Genomic DNA, 25,199 nt, shown 5'->3' with positions numbered 1-25,199 from the left:
ATTCTGGTCCCAAAAGGTTTTGCCTGCAGTCATCTCACGTTAAAGTAATACAGTCTTCACTTCAAATACATGTTTCAGGAGGGACACTTGAAGCTAAAACACTAAGTAGATTAGCATTTATTTTACTGTGCCACCTCAGCTGAAGAATGGATTGCTGTGCCTGCTCACTGTTGCCAAGGTGACCATTGGCAACAACAATACAGTGTCTTTGCACTCTGTTGTCAAACAGCAGTCACACCCTGCAGTCAGGAATGTAGCACTGGACTCATCCATCTCTGACTGGGTTCATGATCACACTGCCATGCTGCAGTTCTGCTGCTTTGAAAATGAATTATTAAATGAATTGTCTGCATCTTGACTCAGTGCAGATTTGTTTCTGCATGTTTTTCCACCATGCAGAAACTCTTGTGAAATCTGAATGCTTCAAATAATTAAGATGTTTTCCTGCATTCTCTGCACATCTGTGACTTTTTTTTTCTATCCGTTTTTTTTTTTTTTTCCCCCTCTCTGCAGTCGCAGTCAAGCCAGTCAACACCCAAACCGGCACCTCAGGTCTCTACTGGGAGCACCGCACAGTTTGAGGTATCTAGCATTCCTTTGTAATGGAGAAAAAACATTTGTTGACTTCCTGTCTGTCTGACCCTGACCTCCTCTACTCTCACCCCTTTATCTGAGCTGTGTTGCTGTTTCCTTTCCTGCTCCAGAACTCGGTAGTGTTGAATTGTGACAACATCTTTAAGTAAAAAGCGGACGCTCTTTGCCGTATTTAAAGAGAAAAGTTAGAAAATGTTTCCTTTCTCTTACTCTAAACATGTCAGGGGTGACACCAAAACAAACCTCAAGAGGATTAGATTTTCACAGCCCTTCTTTGAGGAATTACTAATTTTATTTAAAAAAAAAATTTAAAAAAATTACCGTTCAGTGTTTTGCACTTAAGATTTTCTGTCTGACCTGTGTTTAACTCTGTCCATTTTCCCATTTATTCTCCTGAACAACTTCCTTACAGAGCTGAAGAAAATTGTTCCCACCATATGATGCGACAGACCAAGCATGTCAGACTTGATTGTTTTTACTCGCAGAAGACGTTTTACACAATCCCAGAGCTTAAGTGCTACTGCTTGTCCATCAACCTGAGGCTCAGGAGCGTCTGCCTGTTCTGACTTTTAGGATGATTTTATTTTTACAAAACGGACCAAAGTGCAGCACGTCAGACAATTTGAGTTAAAGAGTAACGCAATGCAAGGCAGCTCATCATTTATTGATATGAAGGAATATGTAGAAATGTTTTTATCCTCAGCACCTCTTTTCAAAAATTATATTTCATATTAAACTGAGAGTTGAAGTTGTCTTTAGTTTCACATATTAGCGCTTAGCATTTCTAATTGTAAACCCTTCATGTCTTCGTGTGTCAGTGGAGAATGAGAATGTCAGGAGGCTTGTTATAATCGGCTGTCTTAGCCAAAATCTTTCATCTCGAAAGAAAACTTCTGGTTGTTTTCCAACACACACCACCACAACTTTAGCACTCCTCTAATCGAAGCTGAACTATGGTAAATATTAAGCAGAAATGGAGATTTTCCAGTTAGTCGTGCAGTGCGACTGGCACCTGATCTCTGTCCGACTGTGACCACTTCTAGCCCTCTGTCCTCTCGTTCTTCCCAGTATCTGACTGTAATAACCGCATCAATAGTTATAACTCTGACCATTTGTTATTGGAGTTATTTTCCACTGGGATCTGTCTGACATGATTCCCGGCACCAGCATGTAGCCAGAGATCTTCCACCAATCTGACGAGTTTTACTGTTGTATCGAACAGAAAATGACTCTGGTTCCTTTGGAGGAAGGGTGTCCAAAGTGTGGACCACGGGCTTTTTGTGGACCATAGAATCATTTTGTGTGGCCCCCTGATCTCAAATGATTCACTCAATATTTTCAATGAGTGCAGTAATCCATATTCCATCCTTATTTTATGTCCTATATAACACACTAAGAAGACCTTTTATTATTTTAGCAAATGTTTTTGCTAAATGTAAAAATGGTTTCCTGTGGCTTAGAAATGGAGGTAACTGTATGCCTGCCTTTTTAATAAGGTCAATAAGTGAGACCCTTATCATTTAGGTGACAAAAATGCTATAAAATTCTATTCAGCTTAAAAAATTTGCTTTTTTTGTATTGTATTTAGTATTTTTAACTTGTTGAAATTAACACTTTTGGTAAAAATTTGGACACTACTGCTTCAGTGGGAAGCCCCTGTTAGCTTAACTCTGAGTCTATTCCCTGACTCTCCATACTAAGACTGCTTTTACTTCAGATAATTGGCTACTGATATCTACCCAACATGCCCTAGATAGCACAGACGGGTACATGAGACATTTTATCCACATTCTGGTTGTTGTCTTGCACATTAACCTAGTAAATATTACACAAAAGTAAGTTTTGAAGGAACCAGATCTTTGGTTCTGTATTGAAAACTGAAACTTTTCAAATTAAAATTAGAATGGCAGCAGTGTTGCAGTTTTCTGATCCACTTCCCCATACGTGGTGCATTGCAGAAGGCACCTTCAGGATCCACCATGACCACAAAGCCCGGGGTAGTTACCATGGCAGTGGGCGGGGCCACAGGGAGTGATGTGACAGCAGGAGCAGCTGCTAAAGCTGGAACTGCAGGAAAGGATTCGCCTAAAGCCAAACCAGAGGTAGACGGATGCCGAGCTTCAAAGTAAAAGTCAAGGGCACTTTTGGGCTGTTTGGTGTAATGTCCTGCACCGCTTTCTCCTTTTGGTCTGAACACTCGGTCTGCTCATTAAGGGGAACGGGAATTTCTTGTTCACTGGCTTCATCTCTTCACCATTTACTCCTCTTTATGGTTTGGGCTGCACGTCCTGATCTCACACAGGAGTCAGAAGCTTATCACTCGCTGTTTCCTTTTTAAGTGGGACTTCATAACTCATATTCTCATAACTTTCTACTTGATGTGCATACTCCTTCTTCACTCCCTGGCTTACATCATGAACAACTTTCTCAATCTTCCTTTATACACATTGGCTGATGACTAACAGTGAGCTGGTTGGTGTTAAGGTCACCAGCTGGGACTAATATACTAAGGAAGGAAGCCGATGTTGAAAGAAAACCTTTGGAAGTCCTGTTTGCTCCGAGGCATGTCGGGGACAGAGCAAACATTTGGAGGATGGTGCTCTGGTCAAGAAGACCAAAATAGAATCCTTTGCAGGAAACATCCTAGATACATGACAGCCACAGAGCATCATGCCTTGGAGATGGTTTTCAGTCCAGAGAAAAACAAGCTAAAGTGTAGGTTCGTCTTCCAGCAGCATGGCCCTAAGTGTACAGCCACAGCTTTGATGAAACGGTATAGATTAGCATATTTACATGTGCTAAAATGGCCTAGTCAAAGTCCAGACCAACATCATGTTGGGGCATCAATGGGAAGATTTAGAAACTGACTTTCTCAGACACTATGTATCTAATCCAAGTAATCTTGGGCTGTTTAGGAAAGACAGTTTGACGCAGATGCATTGATAGACCTTCTGCTGTATTTGAAAAACATACTCTCTCTCTTCAGTTTCATATTCATGCACTTCTTTGTGTCAGTCAATCAAAAGAAAAAAAATCTAATTAAAGACATTAAAGTTTGGGTTTACATGGTGACAAAAAGTAGGAACATTTCTGCAAGGCATTGTATTTAACTCTTTCAGTTTTCTTATCCGTTTTCCTTAACACCTTCAAGGTCTTCCTTATGCACTTGCTTATTTGCTTGAAGATACTCTAAAAACTTTGGGTTTTCATGTTGTAACTTGGCTACATGTATGTAGGCTTCTCTGGGCTCTCAAGTCAAAGCCTCAGTCCATTCTCCTGCTGCTGGAACGGCTGCCACCACAGCAGAGACCAAACCTAAAGACGCAGCCCAGGTAGACTCCGCTTTCAGTTCGGGACGGACCAGCTGGGATGCATCATGCCTTTTAAGGACGTCTTTCCTTTCTCTCTTCGTTTCTTTCTGCTTCTTTGAGTTGCAGAGTTTTACATGGTTTGATTTCTGTCTTTCTAACTGGAAACATCATCTTTAGACATGGTTGTTGGAATTTTCTTTTTAAGTTTCTTTGACCTCCATTAAACATTGACTTTGATCTTCTGGGGCGGTATGAGTGACCTTGAATCTTTGTTCTCCAGCTCTTTGCTCAGCATGCCTATGCTTGTTCTCCCATAACATGACACTCACCTGCAAACCACAGTCACTCTGAAGAACTGAATAACAAGCAGAGGTGTACATTTCGTTTTGTTTTACTTCTACCCTTGCATCACTTTCCTTTCTTGTCTTTTGACCTCACAAAGCTTGGAGGAGACTTTTCCTCTCTGTGGATGTCGGGGACTCGCTGTCCTGCCTCCTGTGTGTTCATCACGTTTATTGCACAGTTTACATGTGCACACTGGACATGAACTTGACCTGTAAATTAGTTGCGTCTCTTGCATTTTTAGAGCACAACTACAACCACAACAGTCAAAGCCGACGCCGGTAAAACGTCCAAGCCAGCTGCAGCAGCTGTGACTGGAAATGTTTCAGCTCAAGCGAAGAAGGAAGACACTAAGGCAGCACAAACAAAGGTAGACGATCATAATCCGAACTACGACGGAGGCTGCCAGAAAACAATATGTCTGTAGATTTCTCTTCTTGCAATCCAGAAAGATAACATATGCTTCAGACTGCAATCGACTGTCTGGGCGAAGAATGCGTTTTCTTTATGATGCTGATGCCAATCTACATTGCAGGTGCAGGTGGAGGTTCCTCCCACGACAGCAAAAGCGACAGCAGCCAAACAGGTAAAGGCGCTTTGAAGCGCTATGGGCATGTGTTTGCTTTGTGAAGCATGTTGCTTGCTTGTTGCATGCTGAATGTGTCGCCTGTGCAGGCCCCTGCTGAGGATCCGTTCAATACCCTGAACAGCATGCTGCCCTCGGCTGATTCTGTTGCTCCCTCACGGCCTGCTTACACAGGGCCGGAGGTCGTAGAGGTACAGCATAGGCACTGCTTTTGCATGCATTTAATCATCCTGTTAATTGTTGATTTAAAAAAAAAAAAAACACATAATTGACGCAAACTTGCATGGCTCTGCTACGTGTAATTGTGTGGTGCACGTTCCTTAGCATGTCACCTTTGAAAAAGTCGTGAAGTGTGGAGAAAGAGACGATACGCTGCCTCCGGGATACAGATGGGGAGATATGGTCAGTTTGCTGCTTCTTGCCAAGGCTTTGTTCGTTCTACAGCTTCAGCTTTTTTCTCTGCATGCGTCTTTCATGTCTGCTTTCATGAACGCTCGCTGAAAAGCTTTCACACTAATGAATCAAACTTAGCCAGATTTATAGGACTGAACGACTTATTGACTGAATTACATTATTTTTACACCAGAGGTGGGCAAAGTACTCAAGTAAAAGAGGCACTACTTCAACATATTTTCACTCATGTAAAAGTAAAACTGAGAAACTACTCAAGTAAGACTAATGAAGTATTTCGTTCTGAGTAAGTGAGCGATCGATTAATATTTAAAATTATGTCATCAGACAGATCAAAATGTAAAGTTATGTGAAAATGTGGGTATATTAAAGATCAAAATGAAAATGATTCATATAAATAACGTAATTACAAAATCAGGTAAAAATAATTGTTTTTACGAGTCAATTTCTTTCAACATTAAACCTATCAAACAGTAACAACTGCAGGCGTGTCTGTGAATGTTTGGTTAAAACAATCTAGTTCTTCATTCAGTGAAGACACTCAAAGTGGGTCAAGTATCTAGAAGTTTTACTCAAGAGTAGTGATATTTCATAATAAAATCACCCAAGTAAAAGTAAAACATACAGCATAGTGAAAGATACGCCTCAAAGTAAGAAACTAATTGCCACCCAATTATGTTCTACACATTGATCACTTTTTTTTGACGTTTGTTTTTTGGTAAGAAATCATGAACAAATTTGTCCAGTTCAAACCTGAAACAGAATCACAGGAACCTTCTAGATTTTCAGAAGCTTTTTAGCTGCTTAAAGGAAACAAAGATGCTGCTGGTTAGTTTGGAGCTCAGAAAAATAATAGATGTTAAAGCTAAAAGCAGCTTTCTGTTACTGCAGCTGCCTCCACTGTGGACAGAAAATAAACAAAAAGCTTGAGTTGATTTTTTACCAAAAATGCATATGGAAGACGTTACCTTTAAAATTGGAGACAGCTCCCCATTTGTTCACCAATTGTCAGTAATTGCTGCAGGAAACCTTTGTATTACATCTTTTATGTCCAATTTACAGACATGTTTTATATGATATTTTGCAAAATCAAAGGCAAATGATAATTGGCCCGCACTCTTATTATGCTTTATCAGTTCTGAGAATTTCATAATGCTTTACTCTATCAGCCACTGTTTATTATAAACAAAACTAAAAACCACTGGTTACCGGACGAGCCCCCTTCCTCTTGAGCCACAGCCAGCCACAAGTCAAATTTGTTTTGGATACTAGAAAAAAAAGTAAATATTTAACCTTTACATATTTTTTATTTTATTATTGTTGTCCCTTTTCAGACACAGTCACCAAATTAGAGGTGTATTTGCGTGTCATAGTGTGTGTCTGGAAGGTAATAAGGTGTTGCATTTACACTTAGGAATATGTGTTACTTTTGTTTTGCTTTTTTTTCTGAAATAAATTCATCATCATCACCAATAGATGTTTGTACTTTCTATTATTGGATATGTCACAAAAAATCTAAAAGGCTTTATTGTTTTGGAGGTTTTTTTTGGCATCAATAGAGTAATATATATAAAACTAAAACACCCAACTCATATTGATAGATTAGTTTATAATATTTGGAAGTATCAGAAAGTTGCATCAAAATAATTCATTTTGCCTGCCATTTCTCTAGTATCTTTTTAAGAGGCTGACGATCTAGACAGGAACAATCGTACTGCACTTTTAACATTGACTAGGTTGATTTAATTGTCACAACTACCGTTTACATAAAACACAACAGCAGAAGGTACTGAGCAAATGTTAAATCCAGGTCACAAAACATTAGATTCTAAGAATATACAAAAATATGTTTGTATGGTTGACTTCTGAAAATCCAGACCTCCGTAAAAGGGGATTTTATGTCTAAAATCTTCTGGTGGGGATCACTGTGACTCCAGGCTGTACTCTGAATGTCTAAATTGTTTTGCCTCTTTATTTTTGTCCTAATATTGAAACATGTATCCTTGTCTTCTCCTTTTTTTTAGCCTCCAGCCCCTACAGATGCAAAACCCAAAGATGTTCCTGTAAGTAACCCTTTCAGCACTGCCCTCTGTCGGAGCTACGGCTTCCTGAACTCTGAACCCTATAATTAAACCCAGAGAAAAATCTGAAACTTGCTCCCAATAAACATTTTCCTACATATGAAACCAAAAGAAGCCACACACGCACACACACACACACACACACACACACACACGCACACACACACACTCGTGCATGTGCCTACTGTTTCCACTGTATAAGCTGCAGGTTCCTCTGCTGCTGCATTGCACTGCTGGGTGTTGGCTTGGCAAACGGCTCCGAGTCGGATCTACCTCCTCATTTCGGAACTAGTCGATTCATGTCGAGCAGAACGCAGCACTCGTATAAATATGTGTGCATGAACAAGCACATACAGTACGCCGAACAAGCTTGCTGCAGCACCTCAGCTGTAGTTTAATATTTGCTCGCTCTCAGCACACCCACTCCTGCATCGGCCTACTCCCACTGTAATAAGAGGTCACAGTTCTTTGGTCCGTCTGTAATCTCCGTCCAGCCTGATAACATTCCTGGGTTTTTAGTTTGCGTTTATCTCCGAGTTGATAAAACAGCTTGAGTTAATGTCCCAAGTGTCATATTAAAAAAACCCATTTAATTGTGAGTTCTTTTTTCACTTTGTGGAATGTGAGGAAGGGTGTGTCTGTACTTTTCCCTCAGTGTGGGTACGTACAGTCTGGTTTGCATTATTTTTCCTTTAGCTTGTGACGTGATATGCTGTGCCATCTAGTGGAGCATCGCGTGGTTGTTGTAGAAAACTAATTTGGGTATTTTTTTACTGAATGAAGATGTGATGTCTGATGCTTCTGCTCTCGTTTTAACATCAGAAACCGCTGAGCACAGACGAAGCGCTGGATTCCCTTTCGATGGGTTTTACATCCACTGCTCCATCGGCGCCCAAGAAGCAGGAAGTGAGTGTTTTTCTTTATTGTTGGCTTTCGTCCATCCTTTCCATAAAACCCAGTGCTCTCGTATGAAAAGAGCATCTTATGTTTATCTATGTTGGAGAGCAGAAGAATTTGTTTCCCATAAAGTTCTTCACATTTTATAATTTCAAGCTATAAATTCTAATAAGTCACATAGAAACACAAAGTAGTGCATAATTGTACAATGGAAGGAAAATAAAATTTTTAATAACAAAGTTGAAAAGTAAGGCTTGCAGTTATGTTCAGCCTCTCGCAGCCAAGACTTTGAGAAGCCACTTTTTCATGTAATTACCGCTGCAAGTTTTTTTGTGTACGTTTTCCAGCTTTGCACATCTTGAAAATGTAATTTTTGTGAACAATAGTTCCCCTTTTTTGCTCCATCCGTTCTCTGTTCGCCTTAGACTAACTTTTCTGTCCCTGCTAAAGAAAACATTCCCACAGCCTGATGCTTCTTCTGCCATGTTTCACTCTGGGGAGGTTCAGGGAGATTTTACATTTAGGCTGCATAGCTTCATTTGTTTCTCATCTGATCCCAATCGAATCCATGGACGTTTGGAGTTGAAATATGATCAAATGTGGAAAAGTTCAACTCTATGTCAAATTATGGTATCATTGCAGAAGATTAGAGGTTTTATTCTGGGTTTGTGTTGCAGAAAGCTGCTGCAGCCCCTACAGCTGCTCCTCCTGCTGATAAGAAAGCCAGGATGGACAAAACCTCAGATGACTTCTCGTTGGACGCTGCAGTTTCCTCTCGTCCCTCCACGGTATTTTCTCCCTGAAGTACCCGGCAGCAAAAAGCTCAAAATTTAAATAACACATCACCATGTTTGCTTTCATACCAAGCAGCAATTTCATTGATTGTGAAATTGCTGCCTTTGTTTTTGAAAAGCAGAAGTTGTTTCTAAAAACCTTCTAAAGGCTAAATCTAAATCATAAGTTTGGAACCAAAATCTGTCATTCATTTTTGTACTTGTGAAAGTTGTGATTACGTTTGGTAACTTTTAGATTCTAACATTAACGGGAGGGTTTTTTTAATGATTTTTTTGAATCACTTTTCGAACTTGTAATACCAGAAAGGTTAACTATTGTTATAAGTTGTAAGACTTTTTTTTTAAGTTATTATTTTGTCTACATACAGAAATAAATATATTTGTCAAACAATCAAGTCGGAAGTGGTTTCAAGAAACGAACCACTTTTCGTTTCTTGAAATAATTTTGATTTTGGAGTTTAAAAGGCCTGGACAAGGTTTAAACAATTTAGTCATTAGGGCGATCCTAGCTCTTCTTTTTGTAGAATGAAAATATTGATACGACTTCCTCTGATACAAGCTGTGTGTTTGGTTTCTCATTTAATTTCAGTTTATAATGTCTTTTCTTGTTAATATTATTCTGCTGTCTGTCTGATGTTGTAGAAAACCGTTCCTCCTATAGCTGTGTGCCCCGCTAAGGTCAGCACCCCGGTTAAGTCCGACAAGGTGAGAGAGAGGCGTGAGGTTGAAAAAAAACCGTATCTATACAGTGAATAAATGAGTCAGATCAGCTCACCTTTTGCATCATGATGTCCCATCAGGGCGAGTCTATCCCTGGGGATGCTCTCAGTGCCCTCGATGACATGTTGGGACCAGCTGAACCAAAACCGGAACCTCCCAAACTCAGACCTGAAGATGTCGTAAAGGTAGGAGCTCAAACAGCAGCACGTCCCTGATTTTATCGCCTCTCAGCTGAAATCTGTAACAGAAATAATTTAGTCCAAAGCAATTAGGTTTTTTTTAAATGTCTTATTATAGTTTTTTTTCCCCCCTCATGAATGCGTAACTAATTTTAACAGGAGGCAAACATCAAGTCAGAGGTGGGTGTTCGTGTAGGAGAGAGGGAGGACACGCTCCCTCCAGGTTACAGGTTTAAGAAGGAGGAGATAAAAAATCTGCCTGCTCCTAAACCTGAGGTAGGACATGGAGACACATGTACATTACTTCTAAAACAAATGAATAGTTTCTAGTGGAAGAGGTGAAACAATATTTATTTTTAAAACTCTTTTACTCTTTGCTTTCTCCTCTGGTAGCCGACTATGGGAACAGGAGAAGCTTTGGACTTTTTATCTGGAGACTTCACAGCCCCAGCAGCAGCAGCTAAAGTCCAGGCCCCGGTGGTCACACCGTCAGCTGCTCCCGCACAGGTTCAGAGATGTCCGACTCAATATTTACAAAGTTTTGACCAGTCAAACCAATTTTAGGCAATTCCGGTTTTTCCCTTGAGCTTTATTCAGCATCATTCGAGTACTATTCTTGCCATTAGAGAACAGTTTTAATATTATTTTAAAATTTAAAAAAGTAAAGCAATTTAAGCTAGTAGCGTCTCATTTTAAAAATACGCTTCATTATTAGCATCACTATATTGAAGAAAGTAGGTCATGTCAACATGACACAGAGGGTGACAACTCTAAAAGGTTAAATAGAAAAACTTTGCTGCAGACGTCTCAATAAATTATAAAAGTAGCTTCCTTACATTTCTTGGTTCATCTCCGTTTACAATGTTGTTTCACTTCTTCGCTTGTTGTTGCAGAAAGCGCCCCCTGCTGTCAAGAAAGCGCAGACAGACCTCTCTCTGGAAGCTGCTGTGTCTGCTGGCAGCGCTCAGGTACAGTACACCTGTTTCACCAAAAGGTGTCACCAGATTAACTCATTCGTTCGTAACTTCTTTTATTTATTTTTTAAAATAAATGTTATGTGTTTTGTCTCTTAGAAAGTGGAGTCCTCTGGAGTTCCTCCTGTTTCTGGGAAGAAGCCTTCAGCAGGGAAAACCGGCGCTGTGGACAAACCAAAGAGTGATCAGGTGCAGTGGCAGAAACTGTTATCCTTTTTTCCTCTCTCTCTCTCCTTGTCTCTCATCTCTCACTTCCCATCTTGCTTCACATTTACACAGGAGAACCTTTTGATATGGGATCAATATCCATAGATTTCCTTGTCTCTCCTCAGGGCGGCGAAATGTCTCTGGATGCTCTCAGCGCTCTCGTTGACACGCTGCCAGAAGACAAACCGAAACCAGAACCTCCCAAAGTCAAGCCTGAAAACATCGTCTCGGTAAAAAAAAACTGAATACTCCTGAGCTTTTTGATGCCACGCAGGACGTTCTATGTGTTGCTTATGTATCTTTTCCCTTTTTATGTTTCCAGGAAGGCAAAGTAAAGCAGGAAAAGGGTGTGCGGGTTGGAGAGAGGGAGGACACGCTTCCCCCGGGTTATAGGTTTAACAAAGAAGAGCTCAAAAAGTTGCCCGCTCCAAAACCAGAGGTTAGACACAAAATCCAATCTGAAGGAGTTCAGATTGAAATGCCTGCTTCAGATGATGCTCAATTACTTCATATTAATCATGTATCGGTGTCGCATCAAGTGTTGGATCCTTCTCTCTGTCCTTTAGCCCAAAATGGAGACTGGTGACGCTCTGGACTTTTTGTCTGGAGACTTAACGACCTCGTCTTCAGCTGCTCCTGTCCAGGCTCCTGTTGTAAAACCCTCAGCTCCTCCAGCTCAGGTAAACCACAGACACACCTGTTCCGTGGTCAGATGTTAAATTTAGCCTTTTTTTTTTGTAAATGATTTGTCTGCAAGTGAAAGAGATAAGCTGATTAGCATGTAGGAACATTTCTAGGCTTATCTTGGAGGCAGATGTGTGTTTTTGTTTTTCAGTATTATATTATTTGCTTATATACTTGTATTAACTGAGGGAAATAACAAAACATGGGTTTGGAAAATGTCACATTTTAAATTCTATGTTGTTTTAAACAGTTTGTAAATAGTTTTTTTTTTTTTTTTTTTTTGCATTTGTAGGCAAAGGTGGAGAATTTGGCTGCTTTGGAAAGTCTTGATTTTGTCGCTCCATCTAAAGCGTCCGGAGTCCACGCGCCTGTTCCTCCCACTACAAAGAAAACACCTGAGGTAAAAAAAACAAACTAAACTAAACTACCTGTGCGCTCACTAGAGATGACCCCTTGAGGGTTTTATTGGCCCACTAGGTTTTTTACAAACTGGCATTTCTTGATCCCAGTCTTGTATTTCCTAAAAATCTGTTACATTTTTGTCTTTGAAAACTCATTAGCTTAAAGGCTCGGTACGTTATACTCTGCATTTCATCGGGACTGCATTCTGAACATTTGTTTTTTTTTTTTTTTTCTGAGAGTGACAGATATTTTGTCTGAGACGTCTTTTTTTTTTAACACATTTATTTAACTCTGCTCATGTGACCTCAGTTGTCAGTAAACTCACTACAAGCTAAGATAAAGCAATTATTTTATGCTAGGTAATTAACTGAAATGCTAGGCTAAGTTTAGGATGTTTTCTATTATTTATTTTACAGTCTAGAGTCTAGTTTCAGCTTACTGTAAGGAAAAGATGATTGCCTGCTTCATAAATGTAGTGCTTTACTCTGAGCAGCATAAATTGAATAACTAGTGTTTCAGCTGCTCTTTCCCTGCACCAGGGGTCAGCATCCTGCAGCTATTTACACCCTGTAGCTTCATAACTTTGGCCCTAAGTATCAGAAAACCAAGCAGTTTTTTAACTATAAGCAGACTTCCAACTTTCATTTATTTCTTGGTGATACATAAATGTAGAATGTTTTTATGGATATATCTGTTAAAATTGTGTATTTTTAATGTAGTAATAAAACAGGTCATGTAGATTTTGTGACTCAATCTAAACTTTATTTGGGACATTTGGAACGTTTCTCTCTTAGGGTTAGAGAGAAACACTGGGGTTTCTCTCTAACCTGGTCTGACTGGGCTCAGTCAGACCAGGAGCTGCAGCATCCAATTCAGTCTCCTTTAACACCAAAGTAATTGTAAAAGGTAAAACTCTTAGACTGTAAATGGAGAACCCAGATTTGTTGCATCCATAAAATATTCTCAGACAGCAGAACGGTGTGGGTCAGCAATGCGGTCCTCATCTGCTCCCCTTTCAGACGTGGCGTCTCCTTTCAAAGATTACGACAATCAACGATACAGTTTTCAATTATAACATTCTTCTAAAACCTGTCAAAGTTCTCCAGTGGACACATGCTACAGTGTGCGTCTTTTGTGTGTTTTTGCAGAAGACCGTTTGTCCAGTGGAGCAACAACCCCAAGCTGTCCAGAAGAAGCCAGAGCTAGCAAAGGTAACGCTGGCGGTACAAACCTTTATTTTGTTCCCTCTTCGGTTTTATTTTTCTTCTACTTTACAGTGTGGAAGTGTAATTTCCTCTCTCTTTCCTTCCTCTTCAGGGGGACTCCATCTCTCTGGATGCTCTCAGCGCTCTTAGCGACACACTTCCAGAGGACAAGCCAAAACCCGAACCCCCCAAACCCCGACCTGAAGACATCGTCTCGGTAAAGAGCACGCAGATACACGTGTTTTCTTTTTTGTTTTCTTTTGAGGATGTGCACATTTTTGAGGTGGGACTAATAAATTCTTCTTGCAGGTGGGCAAAATCAAGAAAGAGGAGGGTGTGTTTGTGGGGGAGAGAGACGACACACTGCCTCCAGACTACAGGTTTAACAAGGAAGAACTTGAGAAACTGCCCGCTCCCAAACCGGAGGTGAGACCGAGAACATTTTACCTTCTAGTAGTCGGGTGTAATTTTTTTGTTATTAACCTGGTTCTGGAGTCTGTTTCTTAATTTTTTCTGTTTTCTTTTTTCCACCAGCCCGCCATGGGAACCGGAGAGGCTCTGGACATTTTGTCAGGAGATTTCACATCCTCCTCTGCAGCTCCTGTCAGCCAGGCTCCTGTCGGCCTCCCATCAGCCCCTCCGGCACAGGTACGCGTCGGCGCAGCGTAATCACATCTGCTTAACTCAGAAATTGGCTCTCCTTAGTAAAGACCGTGTCGCTCCATCGTTCTCAGTCGCCTAATGCCGCCCTGGATGCCTTGGCGGGAGATTTCGTTGCCTCCTCTGCAGCTCCGTCTGTAAAATCTGCACCTTGCGTTGCACCGGATGCCGACATACCGGTAAAGATCCACCGCGAGCCGAAGCCTTTTTTTATTTAGATCACGCAACATCCAGAAATTAGAAATCAATCTTTCTGTTTCCTTTTCTTTCTCTCGTGGACTCAGTTGCCGGCGGAAGCGGACAACGCCCTCGACGCTCTGTCCGACACGCTGAAGGACATCGCCCCCGCTCCGCAGCCTGCCCCCGTCCCCGCCAAGGACGTCGTCAAGGTAAGTCCTCCTCAGACTCTCAGACGACGGGGCCACCGCGTCGCATCGCCTTCTTTGACGTGTGGCCGCTCTGTCGGTGCAGGAGAAGAAGCTCGTCGAAGAGAAGTTGATTAAGATGGGAGAAAGAGACGACACTCTGCCTCCGGAGTTTCGGCCAACTAAGGAAGACCTGGAGGTAAAACTGATTGAAACTGCAGCTCAGTGATGGCTTCTTTTAAGTTAACACAGTAAAGACACAATCATAGGTTTGTTTTGATTTTTTTTTTCTAAGTGAGGTTTTGTGTAGGTAAATTAGTAATGGTTCCCTTAGTAGAAATATGTTATATCAGCTTTATTTACATTACTCCCTCCATGTAGCCAACTGAAAATGTTTGATTTTTCCCATTGTTTGCAAAGCAATAATCCATATTACTAGGCTGAAATGTTGTTGGTTGGTTCAGGTGGGGCAATATTGTTCACTTTGAATCTTATGTACGTCTTGTTTGTTTTAAAGAAACGACCAAAGGATAAAGCAGCGGCAAAACTCAAGGAGGTACGAATTTTTATTAATAACAAAATATAAATCATCACGTGTTGATGGATGCAGAAAGATTTTTACTCCCTGCTCTATCTTTTTTTTCTCTCTCTCTCTCTCTCTGCTCTCCCCTGCAGAAGTCCATGGATGACCAAACCGCCTTGGACCTGCTGTCTGGGGATTTCTCTACACCTGACCAGGCCTCTGCTCCGGTCAGCACAGCCACAACAAAACTGGAGCCTCCGGTGCTGGACGCAAAACCACAGAAGGTCACTGGAAAATTAAACTCTACCCGATCGCATGATTTCTTTCTTTCTTTTTCCCCCTATAGATTTCATTAGAACGTTTTTTTTGTGTGTAAATTTCATCAAGTCTTGTTTGTCTGAATTAAAGCTTGTTACTGAATTCAAGTTTTGTTTTGTTTTGTTTTTTTCTAACGTTTTCAGCCGATGGCTGCTCCTGCCCTGGACTCCCTGGCCGACACTCTGACCCCAGACGCCATAAAGGCCAAATCCAAAACAGACAAGCCGAAGGTAAAACTGAAATGTGGTCATTAACATAAAACACAACACCATTTAGAAATGATACCGAATGCTTTTAAGAACTACTGCTGGAGGGTGACCCAGTTTAATTTAATGTTATTCACTGGAGAAAACTCGTGGGCAGCTGCTGCGTCACGACCACTAGGAGCAGCGTGAACATAACCAGTCTGTCAATTTTGTTGCAGGGCAAGGGCAAGTCAAAGTCAAAGTCTAAAGTAAGCTAGAGCATGGAGCCCAGGTTTAAGGCTCGCCTTTTCACACGCTAGCCTCTTTCAATCAAAGCATTTTAGAGTTGCACATGTCCTGCCCACAAGCCAGGGCAAAAGGCATCCGACTTTTGCAGCGCGCCTCTAGGGTAAACTGAGCTGAAGGTAGTTGCTACTACAAAGGCATAAGAGCACGCTTCTGCACGGCTCCTTTCACCTGAAAACAACAAAAAACGAAAGAAACAAGAGGACAGAAAGTATCATGTTCAGGCTGCTTGCAATGACATCACCAAAAATGTTCACCGGCCTTTTTGGGAATGGATAAGTGTAACCATGGAGACATGGCGGGAGACACTGGAAAAAGGCGATGTTAACAGCTGTTTTTTAAAGAAGACGTTAAAGTTATTTTAAATTATTATTCTAATTGCAATTGATGACAAATGTCTGGACTATGAGTGCTTAAGATGCCAAACACCCAATACATATGGAATATCTTTTTATTTGTAAGAAAATATAAATACAGGAAAAAAAAAAGTTTTTTTTTGTTTAATTATTCCTTTGTGCTTTTGAAAGGTGCATGTTTGCTAAGAGCAAATGTGATAAACTCCACAATCTAGAATTTTTTTCAACTTTAGTAAATATTTTTCACATAGTAAACAGAGGTGAATCTCGCCAGTAGCTTTTACATTCTGTAGCCGAGAACTCAAAGCATTTTTAACTCCCGTTGATTTAAAAGTGGCTTTCTACACGTCTTTTCTTCATAAACGATTTAGTACTTCATTTTGTAGCTTGCAGTCTTAAATCTTACTTTTCGCTTGCGCCTGGACGACGGCGATCTGAAGCCAAATATTTGCAGCAGCAGGTGTGTAGATTCGTCACGTCTGCCTGCACCGTGTTGCACGTTTGTGCCTGGATGCCAACAATGGTGCTTATTCGCTCAGCGCATGAGACACTAGGGTAGAGCAGGTGCAAGCGACGTGCGAGCGTTTTGGAGCTGAAAGCGGGTTATCAAGCAAAGTCTCCGTGAAGCAGAGCATTTGTAAAGTTTCTGCATGTTCCCTCCTTTTTGTTTGTTTTTCATGGTTTCACAATAACTTCCCCACAGAAACAGGAGACCCAACCTGCTGCCGCTGACGTGCTCTCGGCTCAGCTGAGCTCGGATGTTGTGCCCACGTCTACGACAAAGGGAGGCAAGAGCTAGTTCACTCGGTGAGATGTGCTCCCGTCTTTCACGAAGCAGACGGTTTCACCCGACGACCAACACGTGCTGACCGCCTGTCTCATCCTTTCACAGGTTGTGGGTGCAATTCCTCCGCCAGACCACAGGGACGCATAAGTGAGGGAGCTGCTTTTCGGATGTTGATTCTATTTTTCTAGCTCATCAAGAATGTATAGTAGTTGACCGACAGACTTAGACACAGCCTAAAACACTTGCTCAAAAAAGAAAGAAAGAAAGAAAAAAAAAAAACCCACACACAAACATACCTGCAAGCACCGACTTATTTCTAAGTTTTCTGTTCAAAGACGTCAAAAAAAACAAAAAAACAACCTTCTTGGTTTCTTGGGGTGGGGGGAAACGGAACTGAAAAGACTTTTCACATCAAAATGGGTCGAGAGAACGAGAGAGGCGAGACCAAGAGAGAATGAAGAAACTGTTTGGAAACAAACGCAAGAAACCTTTAACCTTAAAGTCCTGCATCTCAGCTGGCGTGACACCTGAACATCGTGACGCAACACTTGCGTAAGCTTAGGTTGAGTGGGAGCACTGAGGGGCGAGTGTTTTGTGTTGGGATGTACGCGCAATCTTGATGTAAAAAGCCAAGTTGCCTGTCGAGTTGTGGTTGGATGCTCTGGAGAACACTAGTGTACAGCTCTGTGTGTGTGTGTGTGCGTGTGTGTGTGTGTTTTAACCAGTGCGTCGTTTACATGTTTAATTATGTGGAGGACTTCCGGGGCGAGTCGAGCTTTTTTCTGTATCTCGGAGCTTTTTGCAAACGTTTCTTCTGTTTCTGCAAACAAAATGTCTGTTTAGAGAAGGAAGGGTCTTTTAGTATGTTTCTTGTTATGAAAAAAAAAATGTGGCATTCACAAGTGTACTTAGTGAACTGATATGTTTACAAGGTTTGTGAAGTGCTATCATTCATATGCTGTAAAAATGAAAAAGAAAGATTTTCTGCTCTTTTAAGAAAAACACTGTATAATTTACAGAGGGTTGCTTCTTTTTTTTTTTTCTAACCAAATAAATCATATTAAAGAAAATGCAAACCTTAGAATCATTACGTTTGGCATCATTTGTGCCAAAACGTGAAATTAAAGCCAACATGAAAAGACTCATCATTTAACGATGCCAGTGACAAAAAAATAAATAAAAATCAGGAACGAAAACCAAAACTGGTCCAACGGACACGTGCGTTATTAAAGCTTTAAGGAACAGAATCTCCTTAAATGTAGCTTTCTCTTCTCCTAACGTGTGGGTTTTCTGAATGCTGTTGATGCAGCAGCCCGCTTCCTCTCCACTCCAGTGGGTTTTAAAGCGAATGTCTTTGTCTCAAATATTGTAATTTCACAGCTTCTCAAGAGTTTGTTACATCTGTGGAAAAATACTATAAAATAAAGAGAAGAAAAACGCAACACGCGAGGAAAGTTTGTTTGACTGGAATTATTAAAAAAAGAAAAGGAAGAGAAAGAAATCTTGTTTTTCCTGAACTGTAGAGGATTTTTTTTTTTAAATACGCAAACATAAAAAAAAAAAAAAACATGCAAAATTAAGATTTCAGATTTTGTTCTTCTTTATTATTAGTTTGGCTGACCAAATGATGTATTAGAATGAAAGAAAACACGCGTCCCAGAAGCACGTTATATTTCAGCTGAACAATCGAACTGTGGTTATAAAAAGCTTGAAGCACAAACAGGAAGCTAAAGTGTGACGGAAAAGTTTGATCTCAGTTCAAGAGGAAATTCAGATCGAAGTACTGTAAATGTGAGCAAAGAAGAGGAGAAAAAAATATGTATATACAGTTACAACAAGGTTAGTTTGTAATATAAACAATAATAATATATTCTCAGTTTCGTCTTCAGTTACATCAGCAACAATTAGGATTGGGCAAGTTCACTGTCGCATGACATAATAAAAAGATGCAAACACGGCAGCGAATTGTTTTCTGACATTAATCTGCACCTCAGTTAAAAACTTCATGTCCATAATAATAATAATAAGTTTGACATAACTAATAATTAACCAAAGCTCTCTCTCTCTCCGCTTCAGTCACTAAATGTTTTCTGGCACACATAAACTTTTTTTTTTTTTTGTCTGACATCAGATTATTAATTTTGTATTTTACAAGCTATTGTTAAAAACATTTTTTTGTGACAAACATAAGGGGGGAAATATAGCTACACTTTGAAAAACTGCACACGAAGTCACTACATCCGTTTCAGACGTACCGATCGGTCAGTTGTTTCTCAGGAGCCATCATCCTCGGCCTAACGAGAAATGTGAATGATTGAAAATTAAAAATAAAGTTTGCATTTGATACAACAATTTCACCAAGGAAAAAGTTTTTCAAAGGATCTTGTAGGCGGTTCATAATTTATTGTACATGTAGCCCTGTTCGTAAACAAACTTAAAATGCTCTAAAAGACTGACTATCAATCATACACTTGTTATAAGATATTACAAATAACATTTTAAAAGTCAGCCTTATGAAGAGCAACTTAAATATATAGTTAATGCATTTCTGAAAACCAGTTTTCAAATGAGCGTATCGCTTGGGATAAAATGTAAGAACAACTACTTTAACGTAATCTTTATGGTTGAGAGAACAAAACTAAAAAAAAGTAAAAACTTTCCCCCGTAATGCTTCATCCTCAAAACCCTAAGACAATATAATATTATGAAAAAAAATGAGCAACTCACTTCCTTTTGTAATGGTGAGGGCATCTCCGAGTCCTTATTTCTAGAAGGCATTACAAATGAAGACGGTTATTTAAACTTCCACACCAATTATTTCATTTTTGCACAACAAAATGAAATGTCCACCACAACTGGGTGAATTATGGGTGCAAAACGTCAGCCCGACTTACTGTTGCAGTATAAAATGGTGATGATGAGGAGCAGAAGAAGAAGGCCGCAGCCTCCGGCCAGTGGGCCCAGTATGATCGGAGCACAAAACAGGGAAGGACCTGCTAAATAAATGCTGGGTTTACCGCCTGTTTCTCTGCGCAGCTTCGTCACTATGCAGACGATATTGTGTTGTACTTAAAGTTTGGTCTGCGTACCTGACTTGTCCTTATTGCTACAATGGCAGCTGGTCGGAGTTGTTGTCGTCTGCCTGGTGGTGGAGACCTGGATTACTGGTGGTTTTGTTGTCGTTCTAATTTGTCCTGAAAAAAGAGCAGAATTTGATAAATGTTACTCCACACAAAATGTAGCTATCGGGTTGAGTAATAAAGCAAAGCTTACCTTGAAGCTGAGTTACTTGTCCAAACGAGAGCGTATTTCCGCTGACAAGAGCAGCACAGGTGTACATCCCACTGTCACTTTTCTTGTTGAAGGACTTCACCGTTAAAACAAAGTCATTATTTTGCTTTTCTACAATGAGGTTCTTGCCGTGGTTGGGTCCAGGTGTTTTTTCTTGACCAGCAGGGGCGAAAGAGCCGATGAATTCCATGCCTTGGTCCTCCACCACTCTAAACCAGAACACAATCGTCCCCTTCGAAGGAAGCGTACACTTGACTTTCTTTAACTGTCCCTCTCTTACTGTTTCAACAGCAGAATGGATTTCTGAATTGTGTAAAATGAGAACAATAATCATTTCCTTCTGCTGTCATTCAATGCACATGCACAACAATGAAAAATCATGAGAAAAATAAGATTAAACGAACTTACGTGGACAAAGAAATAAAAGCAACAGAACTTGTATCACTTTTTGGTCCATTTTTAACCTTTTCCAGGCAATGATAACCGTCGAAGCCGTCTCTTTGGTATTTACTGAACGCTGACGACAGATAGTTCAGTGTGATATCAGAAAACCACGCCCCAGCTGTAACCTTCTGCTCCTCTGTGTCGAATGGGATCATTGCAGCTTGCAGAGCCCTCCTGCAGTTTGGTCGTGGTCTGCACGGCGTTTTGAAGTGGAGCCCACCAGATCTGCATTTTGCTCCTCTGCCTCCTGGTTCAGAGCATCAAACAGCACATTTTGATCCAAAAAAAAAAAAAAAAAAACCTATTGGCACACTAACACAGCAGTGTGTGGGCTAGAAGAAGGCGGCTGGGTAGAAGGGAAGGGAAGTAGAAAGTGCAACTATAACTGTAAACAGTTTCTGCCCAAATCAAATGATTCACCCTGTTTTCATGTAAAGCTGGTTGAAGTTTTCAGAATTCGTGTCAGTATGTTTTGGGGGGTTTTTTCTCTCCCTTTGTTGGCGTCCTTTCTCCATCTTTCCTATGTTAAAACTTCGTAAGGTAGAATCCTTCGTCATCCCATACCGATGCTAAAGATTACTCTCAGATTACCTCTGAGGTTTAGGTCATTCAAGTTTGCTGGCCTGTCAAGCAAAGTGAAAACATGAACATTAAAGCACTTCAGCAATCCTTCCACTAAACTTTATATTAGTATGTATGGATACCAAACACTGGGAATATTCATTACTTTAAAATCTTTCTTTATTGGTTTGTTTTCTTAGAAACTTGATTCTGGGTTTTCATTACCCGCGAGCCACGATCGTTCATCTGCTTTAATCTGATAACTGTGAGTCTATTATTGATTTATTTTTGTATGTTTTTGTCAGGTGGAAGTTCATCTTACCCCCCCTCTTGGGGGGTCAACAGGTTAAATATAATATTCTGTGTGCAGCAAACCTTTGAGTTTATTTACTGAAACAAATTAACTTTTCAATTATATTTGCACTTGCTGAGACGGACCTGTACGGTGCTGTCTTCTGTTTTCAAATACATGATAATACTGATTTATTTTCAGTGTCTAAGTTAAGCAGCATTGCCCACGTCAAGCTGTGCAAAACGCATGAACAATAATTTATTATATCAAGAAAGCGTCGCAGCAGTATATTGTATAATTTAAACCACTAGATGGCAACAGCAACCGGGTCACAACTGCAACGCCTGCTGAACGTCTGAACACTGAAATGACACGTTGGTGCTGCAGGATGGACCGACGCTGAAGAACAAGCGGCTTGCTGTATTTTTGACCACAGACCCGTCACTAGTGTTTGGACCTTCACAGCTTACAGAACCACAAACGTCCTGATGAAACCCACCTTCACTGACAGTGGATATCATGATTAGACGATGCTGTTGACTTTGGGGTTAGAGTCTGGCAGTCTGAAGCAGCGTTAAGTGGAAAATGTTTAACCAGACAAATTCAGCAGTTTGAGAAACGCTCGTGACTAAACGTCAGGTTCTTGTGCTGCAGCTGCACAGATGTGCCCTTTAAAAAAAAAACGAGACAAAAGAAGGATCCATTCAGTATTTTAAAGATGTAATGTGTGTTTTTGATCTGGCTTTACTGAAGAATTCTATAAAGCTAATAAAAATAAACTAATCCAGAAAATAATCTGAATATTTGGACCAAAGTTTTATGCCACAGGAGCACTTCACACAATAATTTGCAAAAGCACTCAAACCCCTTTGAACACTTTCCACATTGCAGAATTCACTGAATTTTAATGGGAACATTTGTAGCAGATCAACACAAAGTTGTGCAGAACTGTGCAGTGAAACGCAACAAATGGCTTGAAAATGTGATTTTTTTTTTACAATTGAAAATCTGAAAAGTGTGTCGTGCACATGTGGAAGTCCGAAGTTGCAATGGGTCAAAACGAACACGCTCAGAAGTCAGGCGGCAGACTTTCTGAGTGCCTGCGTGAATATTTTCTACCAGTTCAGACAAAAGCTGGTCTAACAATTGAGGGGAAGTGAAACTCTTCAGCGAGGGGAGACATGGCTGCTACGGCGCAACTCGAAAGCCCGTCACATTTCCTGTGCTGTGATGGAAAATAAACGCGCCGACTTTGTAATAAGCAACTAGTTCTGACATTTTTTCTCACCTGTGGGTGATTTCTGTTCCACTGGTGGGAGGCGATAAAAGACCTTGAATGAAACAGCAGACAAAACAGACAAATTAAATTATCTCGCTATTACCACTGCTGCTGCCTCGTAGCAACTGAGGTCGAACACTATAAAACTGGAAGCTATTCAGTTTTATTAAGCTGCTTTTACGTCCATTTCAAATCGAACCCAGATGGAAAGATGTCTGGTTTCAGTCTTAGCAACGTTTTCAGTAAGCAGGGGATTCTGTTGATGCTCTTTTGTCGGAGGGAAGACCCAGTCAGAACGGGCTCAGTTAGCCCACCTCACCTTTCCATGTCTCTGTTTCAGGTGTGACTCACCCATCGAGGCACACCTGCATGGGCTTCCCTGTCTTAGTCACACAGGGGGTCTCCAAACTGAAACCCTCAGATGTGAGCGTTTCGCGTTGCGGGTGACCAGGGGGAAGCCGGTGAGAAAGAAACACCGGCTCCCCGAGCAGAGGACCGGCTTGTGCAACATTAAAGCTGAAGAGAATGAAGGTCGTTCGTCTGCTTGATGGAGACGAGAAGCTGGGATGTGGAGACCAAGCAAGCAGATCAAGAGGAGGAAGAAGGACTGGGGAGATCTGAAGGGGAGGAACTGGAAACGTGCAGAACGCCGGGCACACCAAAATGTCAGGGCATTTTTTTTTTCCTGTTTCACTGAGGACTTCCTGTAAGGGTTGTTCAGACTGTGGTAGGTTTTGGAACAAAATTATGCTCTCATTTTAGACGTACAGAAGCTTAAGTTTGAAATTGTAGAATGTTGGGAATTTGGTTGTAAATACAAAACATGTGAAGAAACGTTGTTTAGATCAACACGTCACAGGTGGAGCATATGCCTCAGATCTTCAGCACGTCTGAAGGTTTGACAGATTTGAGGCCCAGACTCTCGTCCGTTTCACTTCATTCACGAGGTAAAATTTCAAAGGAGAGATTCAAAAACGAAAACATTTCGAATAGAAATTGAACAGGCGGTGCAGATCATTTCCAGAAATGATCTGTTTGTACAAGAAGAAATGCTAACACGTTCATATCATATTGTATTATGTATGATGAATACTTGTTGAAATAGAAAGCTAAAAGCAGTTTGAGAGACATCACTTACATGAAGTTTGAGAGGAGATGGTGTAAAAAATACGTTTGTCTTTTTTTTTTAGGAAGTCGATGATAGTCTTGAGTAAGACATTTTTTTTAAAAAAAGTAGAAAATGTAGATATATTTATGTGTGGCCGTCATGACAAGCTGAACATTAAATTTGAAGTTTATAGCAGATTCATCCTGGAGGTTTTAAACGGGCGGCTGGAATAATTATTTTTTTTCTGCAGTGTTTATGTTAATTAATTTGTTGCTTTCACAGTTACAAATTTCAAAAGTCAAACAGTTTTAACTTTAATTTTTTTTTTATTTCAACTCTCTTTTATGGCAAGATTATTATTAAACATTTTGTAATCAGAAAAAAGATTGTAAAGCTGTTTAATGATACTACTGCTAGTTTAAAGTTTCCATCGGCTTTCAGTTATTTAGTGGAAGAGATTAGAAAATAAATATTCAAAAAGCACATCACAACAACATATCTGGGTCAGCATGAGATTTCCGTGGTTTGTTTAAGACAAGAAAGCAACAATTATTCATAATGTGACTAACATAATACAAAATATCGATTATATTATGTTGTTTAATTTGTATATCAATGTTCCTGAAAACTTTTTTTTGATAAATGGATTATAGCAAAACTATTACAAAACACATCCATTAAAATATTACGTCAGTCAAATTTGTTGTTCTTGTTAAAAAAATAAAATAAAAATTGCAATATTTTTATTTCTGCCGGCAACAGGTACGGGAGAGGCTGTGTGTCATAATCAGAGAAAAAATTTTAAAAAATTTCTATACTTTATGCGGCACCTCATGAAAACTCTTGTCTATGATTTTATGATGACCCAACACATCATTCCTAAAATTACCGATCCTGTCTTCCAAACAGACCGGATCTACTGGACCCCTCTACGGGGCAACAGAACTGGCAAAACTGGCTAAAATCTTTAAATTAATTATTCACAAAATAAAAACTAATACGCCCTAAATTAGGATCTGGATTCCTAAATAGGGAACACCGACTTAAAAAAAAAAAAAAAAAGCCAAGAAACAGACTATGTGTAATAATTAATCTCTTTTTCATCATTTTTATGTTTCCCTACCTTTCCCCACCCCATTTTAGATTCGTCTATCCATCGCTTGTCTTCTAACATTTACCAAGGCTTGATCATATCACCCAGTTTTAGCAGGTTTACGCATCGGCTACCTGTTCATTTTCATATTAATTTTGAGATTATTTTACTTACTTTTAAAGTTTTAGATGTTTTGGCATCTAATCATTTAGCTGTTTTTGTTTTGAAGTCCAAAAAGAGCACT

The 25,199-nt window shown here is 40.2% G+C and overlaps 2 protein-coding genes across 18 annotated transcripts in view; one reads left to right on the top strand and one right to left on the bottom strand.

Moving 5' to 3' along the window:
* Positions 1-18,070, top strand: part of cast (calpastatin) — a 38,049-nt gene extending 19,979 nt beyond the window's left edge. For 6 of the 16 annotated variants that reach the window (XM_088005449.1, XM_088005446.1, XM_088005447.1 and 3 more), the window contains 32 exons: positions 514-582; positions 2,553-2,696; positions 3,831-3,926; positions 4,492-4,617; positions 4,783-4,833; positions 4,923-5,024; positions 5,158-5,235; positions 7,269-7,307; positions 8,148-8,231; positions 8,900-9,010; positions 9,659-9,721; positions 9,817-9,921; positions 10,075-10,191; positions 10,309-10,422; positions 10,809-10,883; positions 10,989-11,078; positions 11,222-11,326; positions 11,419-11,535; positions 11,663-11,776; positions 12,073-12,180; positions 13,331-13,393; positions 13,500-13,604; positions 13,697-13,813; positions 13,922-14,035; positions 14,122-14,226; positions 14,332-14,436; positions 14,519-14,611; positions 14,930-14,968; positions 15,088-15,219; positions 15,397-15,483; positions 16,804-16,907; positions 16,993-18,070. In XM_088005449.1, the coding sequence (XP_087861575.1) occupies positions 514-582; positions 2,553-2,696; positions 3,831-3,926; positions 4,492-4,617; positions 4,783-4,833; positions 4,923-5,024; positions 5,158-5,235; positions 7,269-7,307; positions 8,148-8,231; positions 8,900-9,010; positions 9,659-9,721; positions 9,817-9,921; positions 10,075-10,191; positions 10,309-10,422; positions 10,809-10,883; positions 10,989-11,078; positions 11,222-11,326; positions 11,419-11,535; positions 11,663-11,776; positions 12,073-12,180; positions 13,331-13,393; positions 13,500-13,604; positions 13,697-13,813; positions 13,922-14,035; positions 14,122-14,226; positions 14,332-14,436; positions 14,519-14,611; positions 14,930-14,968; positions 15,088-15,219; positions 15,397-15,483; positions 16,804-16,899 (2,964 nt within the window). In that variant the 3' untranslated portion in view covers positions 16,900-16,907; positions 16,993-18,070. The remainder of the gene's footprint in view (positions 1-513; positions 583-2,552; positions 2,697-3,830; positions 3,927-4,491; positions 4,618-4,782; positions 4,834-4,922; positions 5,025-5,157; positions 5,236-7,268; positions 7,308-8,147; positions 8,232-8,899; positions 9,011-9,658; positions 9,722-9,816; positions 9,922-10,074; positions 10,192-10,308; positions 10,423-10,808; positions 10,884-10,988; positions 11,079-11,221; positions 11,327-11,418; positions 11,536-11,662; positions 11,777-12,072; positions 12,181-13,330; positions 13,394-13,499; positions 13,605-13,696; positions 13,814-13,921; positions 14,036-14,121; positions 14,227-14,331; positions 14,437-14,518; positions 14,612-14,929; positions 14,969-15,087; positions 15,220-15,396; positions 15,484-16,803; positions 16,908-16,992) is intronic. The other 10 variants (XM_088005456.1, XM_088005454.1, XM_088005455.1 and 7 more) reach the window with 5 other exon arrangements.
* Positions 18,071-18,469: 399 nt separating this feature from the next.
* cd8a (CD8a molecule) lies at positions 18,470-20,935 on the bottom strand. Of its 2 annotated transcripts, none has more exons than XM_015002580.2 (6): positions 20,587-20,935; positions 20,161-20,481; positions 19,977-20,081; positions 19,782-19,883; positions 19,615-19,654; positions 18,470-19,181 (listed from the first exon to the last, which is right to left on the bottom strand). In XM_015002580.2, the coding sequence occupies exons 1-6, from the start codon at positions 20,633-20,635 to the stop codon at positions 19,133-19,135; spliced, it is 666 nt and encodes a 221-aa protein (XP_014858066.2). In that variant the 5' UTR covers positions 20,636-20,935; the 3' UTR covers positions 18,470-19,132. The 2 variants fall into 2 exon arrangements, with proteins under 2 accessions (XP_014858066.2, XP_014858067.2); XM_015002581.2 differs by having other exon boundaries at positions 19,782-19,880; positions 20,587-20,931.
* Between the last annotated feature and the right edge of the window lie 4,264 nt (positions 20,936-25,199).

Source organism: Poecilia mexicana, unplaced genomic scaffold (assembly GCF_051168715.1).
Source record: "Poecilia mexicana isolate PSO_F unplaced genomic scaffold, ASM5116871v1 scaffold_5, whole genome shotgun sequence".
Classification (NCBI taxonomy): Eukaryota; Metazoa; Chordata; class Actinopteri; order Cyprinodontiformes; family Poeciliidae; genus Poecilia; species Poecilia mexicana.
This window is presented reverse-complemented; position numbering and strand designations above follow the sequence as displayed.

What these genes read in the sequence shown, in the direction of transcription:
- cd8a (XM_015002580.2), bottom strand. Translation starts at nt 20,635, where the DNA reads ATGGACCAAAAAGTGATACAAGTTCTGTTGCTTTTATTTCTTTGTCCA. An exon ending in GCTTTTATTTCTTTGTCCAC is followed by an intron (nt 20,482 to 20,586) that starts GTAAGTTCGTTT and finishes TACACAATTCAG; the next exon opens with AAATCCATTCTGCTGTTGAA. An exon ending in ACAAGTAACTCAGCTTCAAG is followed by an intron (nt 20,082 to 20,160) that starts GTAAGCTTTGCT and finishes CTCTTTTTTCAG; the next exon opens with GACAAATTAGAACGACAACA.